Source organism: Platalea leucorodia (assembly GCF_965183815.1).
Source record: "Platalea leucorodia genome assembly, chromosome: 18".
Taxonomy (NCBI): domain Eukaryota; kingdom Metazoa; phylum Chordata; class Aves; order Pelecaniformes; family Threskiornithidae; genus Platalea; species Platalea leucorodia.
This window is the reverse complement of record NC_138840.1, coordinates 9,920,916-9,941,484: the sequence shown is the minus strand read 5'-3', so window position 1 is coordinate 9,941,484 and position 20,569 is coordinate 9,920,916. Positions and strand designations below refer to the sequence as shown.

General features: G+C 65.8%; 1 protein-coding gene across 2 annotated transcripts in view; it reads left to right on the top strand.

Annotated features, from left to right (window-relative positions):
• AHDC1 (AT-hook DNA binding motif containing 1) overlaps positions 1-19,343 on the top strand; it is a 52,283-nt gene extending 32,940 nt beyond the window's left edge. The window contains exons 2-6 of one of the 2 annotated variants that reach the window (XR_014230109.1): positions 9,845-10,007; positions 10,960-11,000; positions 11,415-16,496; positions 16,600-17,223; positions 18,049-19,343. Coding sequence is in view for 1 of the 2 variants with exons in the window: in XM_082329536.1 (XP_082185662.1) it covers positions 11,492-16,453 (4,962 nt within the window). In the remaining variant the exon portion in view is untranslated. Of the gene's footprint in view, positions 1-9,844; positions 10,008-10,959; positions 11,001-11,414; positions 16,497-16,599; positions 17,254-18,048 lie in introns of those variants that run through there. The other variant, XM_082329536.1, reaches the window with a different exon arrangement.
• The last annotated feature ends 1,226 nt before the right edge of the window (positions 19,344-20,569 follow it).

The window sequence follows — 20,569 nt, the reverse complement described above, 5'->3', positions numbered from 1 at the left end:
GGGGGTGGGAGCAGCGCAGTGACTTGCCCAGGGCCATGCAAGCGGGGCGGTGGCAGAGGTGGGTCTGACCCAGGGTGCTCAGCAGCAGGTCCCTGGGTGCCCCTGGCCTCAGCAGTGTGCCCGCCACTGGCTGCCCAAGGGTTAACAAGAGTTTGCTGCTCCTGCAGACAATTAGTGACATCTTTGCTGACAACGCCACACTGAGCCACTCGCTGCCTCCCCAGCAGCACCAGCCTGGCCGCCCCCGCGCCCCGCACGGCCCCCGCACCGCCGCCTGCCTTAGCTGCCGTGGCCCCGACGTCCAGCCCAGCACCTCGCCCCGGCACCTCAGCCCGGCACTTCGCCCCAGCAGTGGCGGCACAATTGCAATCCCAAGCGGAGCAGCCGGCTCCCCTCGCTGCCCTCTGACCCGCTGTTGCTGTGGAAACTGCATCCCACATAGGATTACAGAGCCTGAATCTGCAGGCTCCAAACTCCCCTTGAAATCCAGATGACGGCCACCGGGGTGTCCCCCCGTTGTCCTGCTGCACCAGCCCCGCTGCCCACGGTGCCCACAGCAGTGCTGCCCATGGGGTGCCTGCCTGTGCCTGCCGGGGTGGAGGCTGGGTGCTGGAGGAGGTGGCAGCAGCACTCCTGGGTCCCCTGGTTTGCACCCACAGGCTGGTGATGCTGCCAAAGGTGCCACGGTGTCACCACGAGGCCATCGGTGACCCCTGGCACCTCCACTCCCCCATGCTGTTGCCTGAGCATCATCTCCTGGCATGCGGCCATCCCTGCATCCCGGAGGGGTGGGAAGAGGTGTGGGGCACCGTTGGGACCCCCCACCACCACCACCAGCAGCCAAAAGCACCCCGGAGAGGGGGGTCCACCCCAAGGACCCATCCCCAAACTGTGTGCCTGTGGGCACCCAACACCTCTGGGGCAGCAGCAGGAGCTGGGCACCCACCAAGGCCCCCCACATCCCCGGGGATGGGCAGCACGGGTCCCCCAGGCCTGGGTGCCCGCGCTGGGGGAAGGGATGGGTGCGGGGGAGAGTGGAGCCTGTTTGGGGAGCTCTGTGGGCTGGGTTTGTGTCTCAGCATCTCTCCCTGCCACCCAGGGAGGTAGGAGCTGAATTAATCGCGATCAATTAGTGCTGCTTGCAGTCCCTGGCTTCCTCCCTGCACCAGCTTTGTGCCGTCGTGCCCAGCGAGGGGGGCCCTGGCGTCTCCAGCAGCACCTGGGCGCCGTTGGGGACTGCAGCCCCTCCAGATCCCCTGGGATGGGGACAGAGGACAAGCGGGGTGTCCCCCAGCCCACATGGGCACCCACAGCCATAGCAAACATCCGTGCCATAAAATTTGGTGGGGGCGACGGCGCACGGATGGGGAAGGGACTTGTGAGCCCCTCGAAGTCCCTCTGCCATGGCTGGAGCAGGATGATGGGGGGGTCCCAAGAGCGAGTGGCCGGATCCTGCAGTATACTGCAGCAAATGCCCTGCAATCTGCATCCGAATGAATCCCACCTTCCTTCCCCCGCAACGTGCTGCCCTGGGCTACAGCTAATCTATTGTGCGCTGGGCTGCAGCCAGCACAAGCTGCAATACAGTAAATCCTTCTGCAGTATCCTGCAAGGGGACTGAGCCCAGCCGCAGCCGTTCACCGCCTGCCAGACAAAGCCGGGGGCCCACACGGGGATGGGGCACAGGGGACAGGGACACGGGAGGGTGGCGGGCACACCTGGCTTCCTGCTGGCAAGGCTGGGAGGGCGTAGCTGCTGACCAGGGTGGGAAGTTCCCCAGGGAGTTATGGCAGCACCGTGCCCAGTGGATCCCCCTCGCCCCCCAGATCCCCGCTGCAGGCCAGGGAGATGCTCCGTCCTCTGCCCCCCTGAGCATGGGGTTGTCCCTAAACCTTGACACCACCACAGTCGCCCCCCAGGGTCCCAGTGCGATGCAGGGGTTTGCATCCCCGCCCTCTCCCCGTGCATGGTGCAACATCCCTCATGCCTCAGTTTCCCCACTGGCACAGGGCCCGCCAATCACCTCCTCCCCCTCCCGCAAGCGGGATCCGGCGCACATGAGCCCCGCTGCCCTTTGCTGAGGGATTTTGCTTGGATACTGTTATTATCGTTATTATTACTATTGCTGTTGTTGTTATTATTATTATTATTATTATTATTATTATTATTATTATTATTGGGATGTTGGTGGGGCTCTGCGGCTCTGCCGGACCCATCTTTGGAGAGCGAGGCATCCTTCAAAGGGAAGGCGCTCTGTCACCGCCCCACAGCAGCTGCGTTCTCCTCAATTAGAAGAGGTAATGAAGCAATTTATGGGCATCTACAAAGTGATGTGTGAGTGACAGGCTGTGTACGATCCGCGCCGGGGCTGTGCCGGCAAGTTGCGTTCTTCCAATTTTAATGGAAAGCTCCCCGGTGAGGTGGGAAAAAAAAATTAGGCGTATCTATAGGTGTGTGTGCTCTGAGACTCATATGTGGCTGGATCAGTGATGCTGGTGGGCTGTGTCTGGGTGCGGGGAGAGCTGGGTGCCCTGGTCTCCTGTCCCTGGGGAGCCTGGCCCCCTGGGACACGCTGTGCCACAGCCTGGCCCAGCCGCGGCTGTAACCGGAGCCGGGAGGGCAGCTGGGTGGGAGCGGAGTGGGGGGCTGGGGTGGCACAGGGCACCTGGGTCCTCTGGGAGAGTTGGCTGCAGCTCTCTGTTTCCATCCGCACCCCGGGCACGGCCCGCCCTGCTCCCTGCCTCAGTTTCCCCATGCTTACCTGTGCCCCTGCTGCATATCTCTGCCAGACCCTGGATGCTTTCCCTGCGCTCGCACCTTCCGCACACCTCTGGCTTTTCGGGGGCCACCACGGCCTCTCAAAGGGGAAGGGTGAATTGTGTTTTGGGGTCACCCACTCTGATTGGGGCAAAACCCAGCGTGCCCCATGGCACGAGCTATCAATGGCCTCCTGCTTCTGCCGTTGCCGGGGTGTGGGATGGGGGTCCGTGGTGCTGGCCTGGCCATTTTGGGGACCTGAGGGGTCCCTCCACTGCGAGAGCCCGTGGGTGCTGACTGGGTGCCTGGCTGGGGCTGCCAGTGCCACATGGACAGGAGGGTGCAGGGGGCATGGCGGTGCTTGTCGGTGCATTGTACCCACGAGTGGGTGTGATCCTGCATGTGCATGGGAGGTGGGTGCTGCACATCCATGTGCCAGCACACCTCTGTGTGTGTGTACCTGTGTGCACCCACATGTGCACCCATCTGTGCGTGTTCCTGTACCTGTGTGTGCACCTGCACCCATGTATGTGTGCGTGTGCACCTGTACCTGTGCTTGTCTGCTTGGTTGCACCCACGTGTGCACGCTGATGCCCATGCATGTTCCTGTACCTGTGTGTGCACCTGCACCCATGTAGGTGCACACGTGCACCTGTACCCATATTTGTCTGCATGGATGCAACTGCAAGTGCACAGTCCTCTCCCCGTGCATGTAGTGTGCACACTCCTGAGTGCGGACAACCGCCTTGTGCACCTGCAGCCCCGTGCACATGCACGCCTGCGCCCGTACCTGTCGGTGGGCGCATCGCCTCCATGCCCATCTGTGTGTGGGGTGCCAGACTGCCGGCGTGCGGGCAGCTGCCCCCTTCCCCACGCCCCTGCCCCGGCACGCTGGCGCTGGCATTGTCCCCAGTGGCTCCCACACCCCAGCTCGGCCCCAGCCGGCCCCGCACCGCGCCGCATCTCCCAGGAAACAGGATCCGCAGCCAGGAGTTTCCGCTCAACTCGTGTGTGCCTCCCACAAAAAAAAACAACAACAAAACAAAAAAAAAAAAAAACCAACCAAAAAAAAACCCAACCCACCCTGACACCAGCCCAGCCGTAAATCCTGCCCGGCCCATTCTACTTTTCTTGTCTAGCCAGTTTCTAAAATTGGCCAAGGGAGGCAACTGGCTGCTCTCCCCCTGCCCGGATCCCCCGGTCCCCACCTGGCTGCCCAGGCGCGGTGTCGGCACCAAAGGGGTGCAGCGGTGACGCTGTAGGCTCGGCCATTGCACCTGGACCCTGCTGCTGCCATTCCCTGCGGCGGGGCTGCAAGCGAGGGGGGTGGCGGTGGTGTCCATCGGGGGTGTGGGTGGGTGCTGGGTGGCCCAAGACCCCGGTGGGCACATGGTCAGCATCCCCACATCCCAGCAGGCGCCCCTTTGCTGCCCTGGGCAGCCCCCCAGCCCCAGCGCCGAGGGAGCATGGCTGTGCCGAGTGAGCCTTCGGCACGGGCACGCGTCCATCTGGCGCCTTCCAAATGTTACTGGCCTCGCAGGATCCCGGCCCCGCTTGGCGTTAACCCGCAGCGCACCGCGGCCTCGCAACCGGCTGGGGACGGGGGAAGCTGAGCATGGCCTCTGCACACCCCCCTCGGGGGTCCCCCAGCAGGGTGCCGGGGGGCTGCGGAGCCACCCTGACTGCCACAGGCTGCGGGCAGGGGGTGATGTGGGCAGGGGACGGAGCCCCCCTCTGCGCCGGCGTGGCTGCGGGTGTTACATGACCCAGCGTGGCCGGCACTGGGCAGGGACACACCGGGGCTGTGACTCATGCTGTGGCTATAACAGGGAGCCCGGAGAGGGGGGCCACGGCCGTCTGCGCAGCCTCAGGCCTGCTGGCGCATTGAGGGGGGGCCCAGGGCATGCTCCCCACGCTGGGGCAAAGCACCCCACGGCACCGCTGGGAACAGCCGTCTCAGAGATGTGCGTGCAAAAATACCCGGCATCCCGAGGAGCCCCTGGCACCCTGACCTGGCACCCTGAGGGATGGGTGCTGGGGTGTGTGTGTGTCCCCCCGGCAGGGAGAGGGCAGAGGAGGGGGCCAGGCCGGCTGCTTGCCTCCCGCGCCGGCTCGACGGGGCGGGGGAACAAAGCTGGCACCGAGGAAAGCAGCTAAATTTAGCCTGTTTCCCTGCTAGCTCTGAACTGCGGCTCTGGGCTCCAGCCGGCCGAGGTGCCACCGTCTCTGCAGTCCATCTGTCGAGCGGTTTCACCGCCCCACCTCCCCCGGCCCCGCCACCGCCTGCTGCCCCTCCCCAGCCAGGGTGGGGGGTCAGACCCCTCTAGGGCCAAGGGGGCTGGGGTGGGAGAGGGGTCTGCATTCGCACTGGACGATGCCGCTGGGGCTGGGGGCATTTGGGCATGGAGGGGAGCATGTCCACTGCATCCACGTCCCCGGGGCGGCTGCGCCCGCCCAGGCCTGTGACAGGGGAGAGGATCCTTGCACGGGGAAATGGTTTCTTGAAGGGGGAGATGATTGCAGGGGAAAATGGTCGTTGCAGGGGAGATGATCATTGCAGGAAGGATGGCTCTTGCAGGGGAGATGGTCGTTGTAGGTCAGATGGTTTCTTGTGGGGGAGATGGTCCTTGCTGGGGAGATGGTTTCTTGCAGTAGCAGGAATAGGGGCCTGACCAGGCATCCCCATCCCCGCCCACCTTGAGGGCACCATGACACCTTACGGTGCTGAGGGCTGAACGCATCAAGGGTCCCACCAGCTCTGGGACCACCAGGCCTGGAGGGTGCCAGCAGCCTGGGGACTGTGCTGCAGGAGAGCCCAGTGGCAGCAGCACACCTGGAGCCAGGCCCAAGAGAAGGGCTGTGTCCCTCGACTCAGCATCGTCCCCAGCAGCGTGGGTCGGGGTGTCGGTATCCCCGGGGTCCCCACTTCCAGGCCAGCTGGGATTTCGGAGCTGTTTGGCAATGAGTTTCCCACCCTGCCTTGCTGCAGCGCTGGGTGGTTGGGGGGATGCCAAGACCTGCAGGCACCCCCTGCTTATAGCCCAGCGGTCCCAGAGCCCCCTCCCCAGTGCCAGGGCGGGTGCCTGAGCCTGCCGCAGGGACATGGCACCCCGGGGTGCCATGGGAAGTGGCTGCCAGCCCCAGCTCCCCCTCGGGGCCACATCTCCCAGGTGTGTTTGCCCTACGCTCCAGCCAAGCCCTTCCCGGCAGTGCTGTCTCCTCTTGCAGCAGCGCTGCATCCCAGCACCGTGTTGGGGGGACGTGGTCCCCCACCAGCTCCCTCCTTGAGGGGGGACCCCAAAAAACCTCTGCTCTGGTGATCGATGGCCCCGCAAAGGGAACCAGCGGCTGAGCAGCTCGGCTGGACCCGTTACCTAAGATGAAACCCAGGCGCCATCTGCTCTGTCTCCTAATTACCAGTGCAGCAGAAAGGGCAGGGCGGTGGGGGAACGTGGCGATGGACGGGTTTGAACCGCAGCGGGAGTGGGGTGGCAACTGAAGGAGGGGTCAGGGCTGCCTGCAAGCACCCTGTGCCCCAGCACCCATCTGTGCCCGCCCCTCTGGACCCCCCGGCTCTTGCCCTGATCCCAGCCCGTGTGCCGGCAGCATCGTGGGGTGGTGGGTCCCCGAGGTGGGTGGGTGCCCCGGGAGGGTTTCTAGGTGAGATCCCAAAGCACCCCAGTGCTGATGGATGCTCCCCTTCTGGAGTCGGGCAGGGCTGTGGCAGGGGATGCCCGGTGCGTGGGATGCAGGCGGGGCAATGAGACAAGGGGAGGAAGAGGAGGGAGCGGGACCCGCGTGCTTTCGGGTGGGGGTCGTGATGCTGAGGCAAGGGGGACACAGAGGTCGGAGTGGCAGGGGCGAAGGCAGGGGGTCCTCCTGCCTGCCCGACCCCCCGCACGGTGCAGAGAAAAGGTGGCTGGGGGGGCTGGCTGGGGAACACGGAAACCCTCGGCAAGCGCCTGCCAGGAAGCTGTCACTGGAGGGGATTTTCCATTGGTGTCAGCAGGCGCAGGACGGGCTCCGGGGGGACTCACGGGGTGGGGGGCCGGGTGCATGTCAGTGTGCAAGGGGGGGGAGGGGGAGTGTGCGATGGACGGGGTGCAGAGTGGCCGGCAGCAGAGGGTGGGTACAAGGGAGGCACCTCCCCGGTGCCCCAGGTGTGTGCTTGTGCATGCAAGGGAGCGCACCTCCACTGTGCCCCCAGATGTGTGCGTGCAAGGGAGGAAAACCTCCACCATGCCCCGGCCGTGTGTGGGTGTGTGAGTGTGCAAGGGAGAGGCACCACTGCAGTGTCCCCAGGCTTGTGCAAGGGTGGATGCAGGAGTGGGACACCCCCTGATGCCACATCATGTGTGCGCGCAAGGGTGGGGGCACCTCTGCAGTGCCCCAGATGTGTGTGTACATGCAAGGGCCAGCTGTGCATGCAGAACACGGGTGATGGGAGCGTCCAGAGACCCCACCACACCCACATGGGGGTATTTAGGGCCACCCCAACCCCTCCTGGCGCCCCGTGGTGCCCAGGGACCTGGGAGGCAGTGGGCGATGGGGAGGACCCCCTGTCCCCGGTGCTGCCGCCGTGGGCAGCTCGGCACGGTGCCCCGGCAGAGCGGGAGGCGTCAGGCCGGCGTGTCCCCATCTGTGTGGCGGCTGGGTCCCTGCCGCCTGCCTGTCTCCCGGTGGCATCTCCGGCCCCACCCTGACGTCTGGGTGGCCTCGGAGCTGGGCACCAAACCACGTCCGTGTCTTGCAGGGCCGTCCCTCCGCCGCAAGCTGCCGCCACGCCGGTGCCAAGCAAGCCCTTCTGTGCCCCCCCGCCAGCACTGGGGGTCGGGGCCGGGCGCCAGCAGCCTCAGGGGACCGGGAGGGGGACAGCAGCCCCCCGCGCCCTCATGGTGTCACCTCTCCCACCCTGCAGCACCCCTGCCACCCAAGCAGGAGCCCCCGGGGAGCCTGTCCGGGGTGGGGGGTGGCCATACTGCTCACCGCCAACCTCCGTCAAGCCTGAAACCGTTAAACTAATTAAAGCTTTGCAGCAGCAGGATTAAGCCAGGGCAGGGGAGGTGGCGAGCCCAGGTAGTCGATTAGTTCACCAGGCGAGGATATTGGATTTCTGCGAGGCGAGTCAGCAGTCTTCGGGGGCTGTTATCTTTGCAGGGCTGCGGGGTCAGGAGGTGGGAAGCGGAGGTGACTGCAATCTCTCCCGCTTCCCCCCCCCCAGCCCCCCCGGCCCCGCCGCAGCACCCGGCCTCGCCGCCTCTCCCCCACCCGCGGCGCCCATCTATCTCTCCCTCTTGCTTCGTTCCCTCCATCCCTCCTCGCTTGTGTGGTCTCGGCTGGTGTTTTGTAACCAGCGAGGAGAAAAAAAAAATTAAAAAAAAAAAATAAAAAAAAGGGGGAAAAAAAAAAAAAGAAGGAAAAAGGCCCTACCCCTGGCGAGCAAGCCAGGAATGGCGAAGTCCGGAGAGCCTAATGTGAAACATGTGGCGGCTGCCTGGGGCTGAGCAGGGAGGTGAAAGTGAGCGCGGCGGCGCGGCGAGCATCCCGGCGCGCCCGGCTCCCCCCCACGGCCCCCTCCCCACCGCCCGGGGCCGGGCTCCCGTCCTGCGCCCCACGGGTGGGTGGTGGCGTGGGAAAGGCGGGTGCTGCCCGTCCCCGCGGCGTGGCGTGGTGGGTGCCGGGTGGGGGGCGCAGGTGGTCCCCGCCGCGGGGGGCGGCCGGATGGTGGCGGCTCGGCCGGGGCGAGGGAGGAGCGCTGGCACGGCGCGGGGAGCGTCCCCCCCTTGTCACCGGAGACGTGGCCCCGCCGGGGGCTGCAGCGGGTCCGAGGGCAGGAGCCTGACGCCGGCCAGCGTGGGGTAAGAGCTGGCTGAACGGGCAGAGCAGGGCAGGGGGGACGTGCCCAGCGCCTCTGGCACCCGTGGGTGCGTGCCGGGGGGTGCCATCCACCCCTTGGGGAGCCCATGGGCACCCCGCAGGGTTTGCCAATACATCCACAGCCCTGTGCGCCGCAGGCAACGGGGGGACAACGGTGCAAAGCTGGGGGGGCCGCACCGCGCGCCCCGCGACGCCCCGGTCCTCCCCGTCGAGCCGTGCGCAGCGTGTGCGGCAGGGACCGGCTCCCAGCGGCTGTTCTGGAAAACCTCCCGCTTGCTTCCTTCCTGCCTGCCTCCCCTCCAACAGCTCTCCGGGCACATTAGCAGCTTCATCAGAGACTAGACCGGTCTTTCTAGCACATATTTTCCTGCTCCACATTGCCCTTGCTGTAACTCTACACCGTGCAGGCAACCAAGGCGGCGTTTGCCGGAGAGGTGCCCGCATCTCCTCCGTGCCAACGCTGCGCCCAAAGGCTGGCGGGGAGACGGGGAAGGGGGGATGTGGATGGACTGACAGGTTTGAATTCTCTTTCCCTGCCTTGTTGATAAGTTGTCACGCTAATCCAGACACCGGGAAGAGCCTGGATCACGCCGAGCGGCTGCGTGTGTGTGTCTGCGGGTGTGTGCTGGGGGAGGGAGCCAACAGGCAGGGATTCACACACGGCTCTGGGTGGGGGGAAACAGGCGGACGCGCAGGCATGGGGGGACCGCGACGGGTTGGGGGGATCTGCCGTGCACCCCTGTGCCGGATGGGCAGCTGCCTTGGGTGCCTGGACCCCCAGCACACTGGTGTCACACGGGGGAGCAGGGGCCCCCACATGCACACGTATGTGCAACACACACATCTGTGTGAACACGCACACGCGTAGGCGTGCACACATGCGCCTGCAGCCTGGCAGGGAGATGCCCTGCCTCGGATGGGCAGCCCCTGGCTCAAAGCACGGCCACAGTGGGGAGGAAAGGGGTGTCCTGCCCCCAAATGCCACCCCATGCCCGGGGAATCCCGTGATGGGCCCCATCCTGAAGGGCGGAGGGGATGGCATGGGTCCCTGGGTGTCCCCGTGGGCTGTGGCTTCGAGGGGAAGGCGTGAACGGAGGGCACACAGCGTGTCCAGCCCCGTGGGTGCCCACGCCAGCCTGGGGCAGGGGGTGCTCCCTGGGGAGGGGGCCGTTGGGCTGACACGTGGGGGTCTCTGTGCTTGCTCGAGCAGATGGGAGCTCGGTCGCCTGCCAGCCCGTCGCACTGGAGAACGGTGCCAGCCCGCCAGCCGAGTGGTTCCCGCGCGCCCAGGGCTGCGGCCCCCGCCAGCCCAGCAGCGAGGGCGACGGCAGGAGCTTCAAAGTGAACCTGCACTGCAAGCACCCGCGGCCCAGGTACCCCGGGGGGGCCCTCGCCCCGGGAACGGGGAGCAGGGGCTGCACCGGGAGCAGGGGGGGTGGAAGCAAATCTTGCTGCCTCTGCTCTGCCCGTCCCTGCCTTGGCGGGAGCGGGGGGCTGCAGAGCATCCCTGGAGGTGTGTGTGGGGGGGCTCCGCGGCTTTGCAAAGCCCTTGGCTGGGAGTGGGGGGACAAAGAGGGGTGCCATGGGGTGCAGAGTGGGCTGTGCAGTGGGTGCATGGGCCCCATGCCTGGTGCCGGCTACCCCTACCCACCCGTGGGTGCCTGTGCAACGCCCCCCCACGCAGCCCTCGCTTATGCCCCCATTGCCAGCGAGGGGAAACTGAGGCAGCCGCGATCCAGGGGACCCCTGGGGGCTGCCGGCGCCGGGCAGCGTCCTCTCGGGGGGGGCAGCAGCTGTGCGTGGGGCGTCCGCGGGTGGGCGGGAAGGAGGTGGGGCGGGGGGCGGAGGAGCCGGACCACGCTGAGCCACCTCTGCGGGCCAAGAGCTCCCCCCGCCCCGGTCTGTCTGTCCGTCCGTCTGCCGGGGCGCTGGGCGGCGGGGGGGCGGCGGGGGCCGGGCCGGGGCGGCGGGCGGGAGCGCGGCTCGCCGGGGACACCTAGCGGCAGCGCGGCCGCAGGGCCCCCGCCTCGCCCCCGGGCCCCCGGCGCCCCGGCCCCTGCAGGGCTTGGGGGGGTAAACCTGTCCCCTCTGTCCCCCAGATCGGAGGCAGCCTCCCCCCCCTTCCCCATCCCCGCCCCGCTCGCAGCCCCGACGCCAGGGTGATGGGCGGGCGCTGCCCTCTCGGCCGCGGGAGCTCGGGAGGATCGGCCCCCGGTACGTCCCTCGCAGGGACTGGCGCCGCGGAGAAGAAGCCGTGGGCACGGTGGGCACCCAGGTCCCCCCTGCCCCGCTCGGGGCTAACCCTCCGCCCCCCTTCCTTTGCAGAGAGCTCAAGTGCAATAGCAGGAGCAGCAGCAAAGCCGAGGGTAAGTCACAGCCCCGACCCCGCGACACCCCCAGGCCCCCCAGCCCTGCCCCAGGGGGTGGCGGGGCAGCCCAGACCCCCACGGGCACCAGCCACCCCGCTTCCCCTGGGAGGTGGCTCTGCGCTGGGGCGAGCCGGAGGCTGGCACCGGTGGTCCTGCCATGGGGAGGGTCTCCAGCCCCCCTGAGCAGGGGAGGAGGCCGGACCCCTTTTCCCCACCACTGCGGTGGGCAAGGGAGGAGGCTGGGGGTGGTGGGGGCAGGTTCCCACGGTGCCAGCCGGGTCCTCGCTGGTGATGGGGCAGGGATGAGCTGGGTGGGCGAATGTGGGCAGCAGGGATGGAGCAGGCACTGCGGCTGCTTTCGGCCAGCGGTGCCCTCGGAGCCTCATTGTCCCCCCTCTCTGCCCCACGCAGGTCCCGGTCTCACCTTCCCTGACCCCCATGTCAGCAACTGCTCGGCCAAGCGGCACGCGGGGGAGGAGGAGGTCAGGATGCGCGTGAAGCCCCCGGGCCCAGTGGTAACAACCAGCGTTGTGCGCGGCTCGCCTGACTACGTCCGAGAGCCCAAGTTCTACCCGCCGGGGCACCCAGCACAGCGGCCCCCGGCCTGCCCGGCGGAAAAGGCCTTATCCTGCAGCGTGCTGAGCTTCCCTGAGGGCTCGTGCCCTGCGCTCGGCCGGGAGCACCAGGCAGGCTCGCTGCTGCACGGCGACCCGGCCGACCGGTGCCAGAGCGTGCACGGGGGCACCAAGGCGGCAGAGGACTTGTTGGGCTGTGCCGGTGAGCCCCGGATCCTGGGGGGCAGCGCGGAGGAGGCAGCCGCCTGCGATCGGGCGCCTAAAACCTTCCCCAACGCGACGCTGGCCTCAGGCCGCTGCAACATCGACAGCATCCTCGCCTTGCTCCGGAGCAAGTGCGGCAACGGGCACATCAACCTCCACCCCGTGGTGCAGCTCATCGACATCATGAAGGACCTCAACCGCCTCTCCGAGGACCTCAAGAGCAGCGGGGTGCACCTGGACTGTGGCAGCCTCCGCAGTGGTGGCGGGGGTGGCCACGAGGACAGCCGCCTCCTGCCTGCCGACCGTGACCTCCAGTACAGCTTCTTCTCCTCGCCCTCCCTGGCCAACAGCATCCGCAGCCCCGAGGAACGGGGGGTGCTCTGCAAAACTGAGCCGCCGCGGCACCCTCGGCCCCCGGCCCATGATGGAGAAGCCGATGGCGGTGGGGGCAGCACCCCACAGCCCCCTGGCCACAGTGTGGGCATTGGAGGGGCCTCTAAAACGCCGGCAGAGGAAGCCGGTTGCTCCCAGCCTGACGCTGGCGATTACTCAGACCTGGCTGAGGCAGACATCTTGAACGAACTGGCCTCCCTGGCGTGCCCGGGGACGCAGCTGCTGGAGTCGCAGGCAATGGAGCCGCAGCCCCAGTTGCTGCCAGCCCAAGAGCTGGACTCCCAGTCCCGGCTGCTGGATTCCCAGTCCCTCGAGTCGCAGCCCCAGCTGCTCGATTCGCAGAGCCTGGAGCCCCTGCCGGAGTCGCTGGAGCTGCAAAACCTAGAGCCGTTGGGGCTGCAGTCGCTGGAGCCACTCTCTGAGTCGCTGGAGCTGCAGTCGCTGGAGCCCCTGTCCGAGTCGCTGGAGCTGCAGTCGCTGGAGCCGCTGGCAGAGCCGCTGGGGCTGCAGACACTGGAGCCGCTTCCCGGGGCCCTGGAGCCGCCGCTGCTGGACATGCGGGCCCCACTGCTGCCCGCTGAGCCCCCACTGCTGGAGGCGCAGCCCCTGGGGTCCGTGTCGGAGCTGCTGGAGGCGCAGCCAGGCACTGGGGACCCGCTGCGGCCCCACGGGCTGCAGCCCCGGCTTGGGGGGTGTCCCCTGGGCAGTGTGGTGAAACGGGGCCCCTGTGGGGGCCGGGGGGCCGGGCGGTGCGGCGAGGACCACCGCAAGTACGCCCTGCGCCGGACAGACAAGCCAAAGATGCTGTGCCGCCGGAGGAGGGCAGGGCGAGGGCGCCGGGCGGACATCACCCCCGAAAGCCGTGTCTTGTCGCCCCTCGCCCTGCCTGCCGAGGTGCCCCCTGGGCCCGAGGAGCCCGGTGCCCCACTGCTGGCCCCCCCGCCACCGCCCCCCGACGCCCTGGACCCTGATGAGGTGCCCAAGGCCCCTGCGACGGGGAAGAAGAGCAAGTGCCGGGGTGTGAGGAAGATGGTGGTGAAGATGGCCAAGATCCCTGTGTCCCTGGGGAGGAGGAACAAGACCACCTACAAGGTGTCATCGCTCAGCAGCAACCTGAACCTGGAGGGCAAGGAGCTGGCGGCCAGCAGCTCCATGGAGCCCACACCGCTGCTCAAGATGAAGAACAACGGGCGCAACGTGGTGGTGGTCTTCCCCCCCGGCGAGATGCCTATCATTCTGAAGCGTAAGCGGGGCAGGCCTCCCAAGAACCTGCTGCTGGGCCAAGCCAAGCCCAAGGAGCCTGTCCCGGAGGTGAAGAAGAGGAGGAGGAGGAAGCAGAAGCTGGCTTCGCCCCAGCCCTCCTACATCGCCGACACCAACGACAGCAAGGCTGACTACTCGGATGTGCTGGCCAAGCTGGCCTTCCTCAACCGGCAGAGCCAGTGCTCGGGGCGCTGCTCGCCGCCCCGCTGCTGGACCCCCAGCGAGCCTGAGTCCATCCACCAAGCCCCTGACACCCAGAGCATCTCCCACTTCTTGCACCGCGTCCAGGGCTTCCGCCGGCGTGGCGGCAAGGCAGGGGGCTTCGGCGGGCGCGGGGGGGGGCACGCTGCCCGCGCTGCCCGTTGCTCCTTCAGCGATTTCTTTGAGGGCATCGGGAAGAAGAAGAAAGCCCCTGCTGCCCTCCATGCCGACACCGTGCACCCACGCAAGCGGGGCCGGCCGGAGCCCGACCCCGTGGGCAAACCCAAGCGAAAGCGACGGGCCCGCAAGAACGGGGCGCTCTTCCCCGAGCCCAACCCAGGGCAGAGCTTCGGTGACGGCCCCGCCGAGTGGGCCGGGGGGGAGAAGGGCAGCCCCTGGGCCCCCCACCATGGCCACCCCAGCGGCCAGGCTGGCCGCAATGGCGGCTACCAAGGAGCCGAGGCGAGGCCCTTCCACGCTGCTGGACTGGAGTCGGGCTCCTCTGGCCGGGCCGGCTTCTACGCCGGGAGTGCACCGTCCTCGCAGACAGAGGCCGGCCCGGAGAGGCACAGCCTCTTCACCGGCTACTTCCGCTCCTTGCTGGACTCGGACGACTCCTCCGACCTGCTGGACTTCGCCCTCTCAGCCTCCCGCTCCGAGTCCCGCAAGTCGGCGGCTGCCTACACGGCCCCGCCAGCTACCCTGCCGGGCCAGCGGGGCCTGGCTGCTTACCCAGCCCGGGGCGGCAAGGTGGCTGCGGCAACCTCTGGCGCCGAGGCCGCCTTCCATGCGGCGATGCAGGGCCGGCCGGCTTTCCCACCGGGCCGTGCCACCGCTGCCGGTGCCGGCTATGGGGTGGCCCAAGGGTCGTCAGACTGCCGGGGGGCCGAGGCCTTCCCCAAGCTGGCACCACCCTCGGCCGTCTCCCGGTCACCCACGGCTCACCCAGCGGCCAGCGGCACCCCTGGCTACTCTCCATACGGCAGCTATGGCACCGGGCAGAGCGTGGCGCCCGCCAGTGTCTTCCCACCGGGGAAGCAATACCCATCAGCCCAGGACTGCCCCAACAGCAAGGACTGCAGCTTCGCCTACGGCAGCGGCAGCAGCCTCCCATCCTCCCCCAGCAGTGCCCACAGCGCCGGTTACGCACCACAGACGGCCGGTCCCAGCCTGCCGCTGGGCAAAGCTGCCTTCTTCAACAGCGCCGAGCAAGGTGGGCAGTTCTCCAGCGCGGCGCACACCCCGTTGCGCTGCGACAGCCGGGCCAGCACCGTCTCGCCTGGCGGCTACATGGTGCCCAAGGGTTCAGCTTCATTCCAGCCCTCGCCTGAAAATTGCCGGCAGTTCCCCAGCGCTGCGCCGTGGGCTTTCCGGCAAGGCTACAGTGGGTTGGACTGGAGCTCAGAGGCCTTCAGCCAGCTCTACAACCCGGGCTTCGAGTGCCACCTCAACGAGCCCAATGTCATCCTGGACATCTCCAACTACACCCCGCAGAAAGCCAAGCAGCAGACGGTCTCGGAGACCTTCTCCGAGTCCTCCTCCGACAGCACCCAGTTCAACCAGCCGGCCGGCTACCGGCGTGCCAACAGCGAGGCTTCCTCCAGCGAGGGCCAGTCCAGCCTCTCCAGCCTGGAGAAGCTGATGATGGACTGGAACGAGGCATCCTCCGCCCCAGGCTACAACTGGAACCAGAGTGTCCTCTTCCAGAGCAACTCCAAGCCTGGTCGGGGCCGACGGAAGAAGGTGGACATGTTCGACACCTCCCACCTGAACTTCTCCTCCTCTTCCTCCTCCTCCTCTGTGTACCCCTCCAAGAGGAGCACAGGACCCCGGCAGCCCCGGGGGTCCCGGGGGGCTTGTGCCTCCAAGAAGGAGAGGGGGACAGGCAAGGCCAAGTTCCCCACCAAGTCGCAGGCGGTCAACCCCCTCTTCCAGGAGAACACGGACCTGGGCTTGGACTACTACAGCGGGGACAGCAGCATGTCCCCCCTGCCCTCCCAGTCCCGGAGCTTTGGGGTGGGCGAGCGGGACCCCTGCGACTACGCCGGCCCCTACTCCATGAACCCCTCCACCCCCTCGGACGGGACCTTTGTCCAGGGTTTTCAGAGCGACTCCCCCGGTTTGGGGCAGCCGGATTTGGAGAGCAAGCACTTCCCTGCCCTCCCGCACCAGCTGGCAGCCCCCAGCCAGCAGACTGTCTTCGAGGCTGGCTTGCAGAAAGCCTTCTCGCCCAACTGCTCCCCGACCTTGGCCTTCAAGGAGGACCTACGGGCAGGCGACATCCGCAAGCTGCCCGCCTGCGACTCACTCAAACACAGCATGCAGGGGGGGGCCCTGCCGCATGCCCCCCACCTGGCTTGCCGCGATCTCCCCATGCCTCAACCGCACTACGACTCCCCCAGTTGTAAAAACCCCCCGTACTGGTATTCCCCCAATGCCAGCACCCGTAGCCCCTCGTACGATGGCAAAGCAGGGGCCAGTATGCTGGTAGACTTCATGGGCAGGACGGACCCCCCGTGTCTCAACCCCCACTTGAGCAGCCCGAGCAGCACCCACCCCTCCAAGGGCGAGAAGGAGCCCTTGGAGATGTCCCGGGCTCACCACCGAGGACCCTACGCTTGTCCCTTGATCAATGACTTGAACATCTCCCCCGTACCGAGAGACTCAATGCTGCAGCTGCAGGACAACTACAGGTACCCCAGTTTTGCACCCCAAGGGCACCCCGTCATGGCCCCCACCCAGAAGAGCGGGTTTTTGGGACCCATGGTAGAGCAACAACACCCCGAGGACACTTTTACGGTCACCTCATTGTAGTGTCTGCTGACGTGCCAACCGGACAACGAGGTTTTGTTACAGGGTAGGTGGGGGAGCCCCTCAGGGGGAGGGTGGCGGGGGGAGATGGGGCACCCCCGGGCCCTTCTCATCATGTCCCCCCTCTCCGTGTTGTGTTTCTCTTTCAGAGGTAATTTAGCCAGCACTTTTTTCTGGAACACTTTTCAAGTTCTGTATTTAACTGGGATTGGAACCGTTTGTTTTCTAAAAAAAAAAAAAAAGGAAAAAAAAAGGAAAAAAAGGAAAAAAAAAAACCAAAAGGAAAAAAAAATAATAATGGACGAAGAGAGAAAAACCCCGTTTCTCCCCCCCTCCGCACTCAAACCTGCTCCACCTGCCAACCGCCTGGCTCTGCTTTCCGGACTGCCGCCCCCACCTCCCGCCGCGCAGCAGGACAATCGGACGGACAGACAGACGGACAGACGGATGGACCGTGCCAGCCCCCGCCGAGCCCAGGGCAGGGGAGCAGGCAGGGAGGGCAGGCAGGCTGGGCAGGAGGCGGCCGCGGGGCCTGGGGGTCAGCGGCTGGGTGCCCCCTGCCCGCAGCCCGGCCGGGGGTACGAGGGCAGCCCCTTGGCCACCCCTGGGGGGTCTGGTTGGGGGTTGGTTTTTTTTTCTTTTCCCTCCCTGTCCGCTCGCTTGACGGGGGTGTTTGTCTTGCCGGATGGATGCCAATGGGTGTTCGGGAGAGCTGACCCCCACCAGGCTCTGGCAGCTTCGCCAGCGGGGCTTGGAGATGCCACCGTCACCCCGTAAGTGCCACCCAAGCCCCCTCGCTGCCTGATGCCCATTCCCCTGGGAGGGTGGTGTGGGGCTAGGGGCCGGGAGCCCGGGGAGCCGCGAGGGTGCGCTGGGTGCTGTGTGCTTTCCGGTGGGGCTTCTAACCCAAATGCACCCACTGGCTGCCCCCAGCCCCTTTTGGGCTGCAAGCACTTGTCCCAGGTGTTGCCCTACAGCCAAGCATCAAACTGGGAACCCCATCTGCCCCAGCATCTGTGGGGGGCTGGAGCCCAGGGTGGTGGGGTGCCAAAGCCCCGGGTGTGCCATGTGATGGAGCCCGGGGTGCGGGGTACTGGACTGCAGAGTGGTGGGGTGTTGGGTGCTGAAGCGGGGGGGGAGGTGGGGTGCCCCAGACCCCTGGGTATGTGGGTGCCAGACTGGGAGTGCACAGGATGCCAGACCCCTGGGTATTTGGGTGCCAGATGAGTGCGCAGGGTGCCAGACCCCTGGGTATGTGGGTGCCAGATGGGGGTGAGCAGGACCCCAGACCCCTGGGTATGTGGGTGCCAGATGGGGGGGGTGAGCAGGACCCCAGACCCCTGGATATGTGGGTGCCAGACCCTGAGTGCATGGGTGCCAGATGGGGGTGAGCAGGACCCCAGATGCTGGGGCGCGGCTCCATCCCTCCACCGCAGGGAGCCAGGGCAGGGAGGGCTCCCTGCCACCCGGTTGCTGCAGGCCCCACCGAGTGGGTGCCCCGGTGTGGTCCCAAGCCTCAACCTCACACCCGGCACCCCCAGCTGGGATGGGGTGCTGCGATGGTGGGACACTCACCCCTCTCTCGCCTCTCCCCACAGCCTGCCCGCCAGCCACAGCACCCTCGGCCCCGCGCCCCCCGCCCGTCCCGGCCACCGGCGCAGAGAGGAGAGGAGGGGGCCGCTGCCGGCGGGGTACCCCAGCCCTGTCGCCTCCCGCTTCGCCCGCCGGCCCCCGCCTCGGCCGTGGCGCCGGCGCCGCGTTCTCTCTCCTCCCGGCCAGAAGCAGAGGGACTCTTTAATTTTTATTTTTTATTTTATTAATTTTCATTTTCTGCACAAAACCAGCAATTGTAAATACTTTTGAAGAAAAGAAGTAAAAAAAAAAAAAAAGTTTAAGGAAAAAAAAAATTTTAAAAGCTGAAAATTCACAAAAAAAAAAAAGAGCCACGCACCAGAGGGAGAATCAAAAACTGACCGAGAAGAGACCTAAAGCAACCGAGAGGCGAATATGCAGGAGAGAAGAGCAAAAACCCACCAGTATGCACTGAGAAAAATTTATTTACAGATCGATCGACAAAAAAAAAAAGAAAAGAAAAAAAAGTAACAATAACCTATTTATTGTATATAATGTTTTATTATAAATCGTGTCTTGTATATTGCATTCTGTACATCTGCTGTGGTTTTGTGGTGTGCAACTTCCGCATGGGTTCCTTGGGTTTCCGTTGCCTTTTTTAATGACGATGACGATGATTTGAGTTTTATTTTTATTATTATTAAGAAGAACGAGGCGGGTTTTTTTGGCAGTACACACCCAAAGATCCAAATTTGTATTAAAAAAAAGGAGTTTAAAAAAAAAAAACAAAACAAAAAAATTAAAAAAAAAGGAGAAGTCAATCACGCACCCTCTTGGTGGGTAGGGCGAGCCGGGGGGGCCGGGGCGCGGGCTGGGGCGAAGGGGGGCCGCCGGCTTCCCGTGGCCCCCGGCGCGGCAGCGGCGACGAGCTCAGGGTGTGGGTGCACACATGGGTGCCAGGGGGGCTTTGGGCTCCTCTCCTCCCCCCCAAGCCAGTGTCCCCTGTGTTGTGTCCCCCCCAGGGTTTGGCAACTTCTGTACAGCTTTGTGGATTGTGGGGAAAAAAAAAGAACAAAAAAAAAAAAAAAAAAAGAAGGAAAAAAACACCCTGAACTGAAAAAGAAGGGAAAATGCATAAAAAAAAGGGAAACCTCCCACCTGGTCAAAATAGCCCCCCTTCCCCACCCCTCCTGTGCTGCCCCTCCCCAGCTGACCTGCGCAGTGCTTGTGCTGCCCTGGCCACAGTGACCCCCCTGGCGAGCCCCCCAGGCGAGCCCCCCGTGCCCGGCCCCCACTCTGCCCCTCAACTGGTCTTTTTGTGTTATTTAGGAAGGAATTTTTAATAGGCACTTTTTTTATATTAAAAAAAAAACCTATATATTGAGCGATGCCCGCTGCTTTCTTGCTTCTCTTTGGGGGTGGCACGGCCTGGCTGTGCTGGGGGGGCTGGAGGGAGGCTGAACCCCCCGGACTTGGGGGGGATGACAGGATCCGGCCTAACGTGGGAATTGCAGCGAGAAAGCTGAATTTTGGTGCAAATCGGGGTGCGGTATGGCACGGGGGGGTCCCGCTGCTGCTCCCCCGGGATGGGGTGCCAACGGGGGTCCCGGGAGACGTTGCTGGGGCAGCCGGTGGCACCTGGAGCTCACCAGGGACCCGCTGCCATCCCGCTCGCCTCGTGCTCAGGGCTGCGGGTGCACGAGTTACTGCTGGGGGCTTCCTTCGCTGGGCAGGATGGGTGCCCACCCCTCCCTGGCACCCATGGGATTGCACCGGGGGGGGACGCAGGGCTGCAGGCAGCTTCATGGTGATGGATGGGAAAAGCGCCAATGCCATAAAGGAGCAAAAGGGAGAAAAATAAGCCCCCAAAAAAATCCGAATAAAAAAAAATCCACCAACTTCCAGGACTGGGAAGATGAAGGCTGCAGCATCCTCCGGGCGAGGAGGGGGGGTCGCGGGGAGGGGGGACACCGGCTACCTGTGGGTGGGAGAGGTGAGCGGTGCCGGCGGGGTCAGGGCTGCTGCAGCGGAGGGCCTGTGCCGCGCTGGGGGGGCCGGGGGAGGCGGGAGGTTGCTATGGAGAAGAACACCCGGCGCATACTGATGGCGGGGGCAGCGGGGGGAGCGGGGCCGCCGGCGCCGCCGCAGCCCGGGAAGATGTCGGTGCTGTGCGGGGAGAGCAGGGGCGATGCTGGGGGACCCCCTCCGTGCTGGGCTGGGGGACCAGCAGAGCCCCCCCCGCTGGGACTCGCAGCTGGGTGGCACCGAGGGTGCCGGGTTCCGTGCAGTGTGCGAGGAGCACCCTGAGCCCCCACCGGACTCGCAGGAGCGCCCCACGCCCCGGAGTGCCGGGAGGGAGGCGGGGGCGTTGCCGGTCCCTGTGCCCCAGGTGAAGGTCGTTGGGCAGTTGGAGGGGGCTGTATTTCCATCCTCCCCCCACGGCAGGGCCCTGCGAGCGTCCCTGGGTGCTGCAGGGTGGGGGCTCGGGGGGCTCCAGGTGCTGGTGGCTCACGGACCCTCCTCAGATCTGGCTGGGGGCGTTTGGCA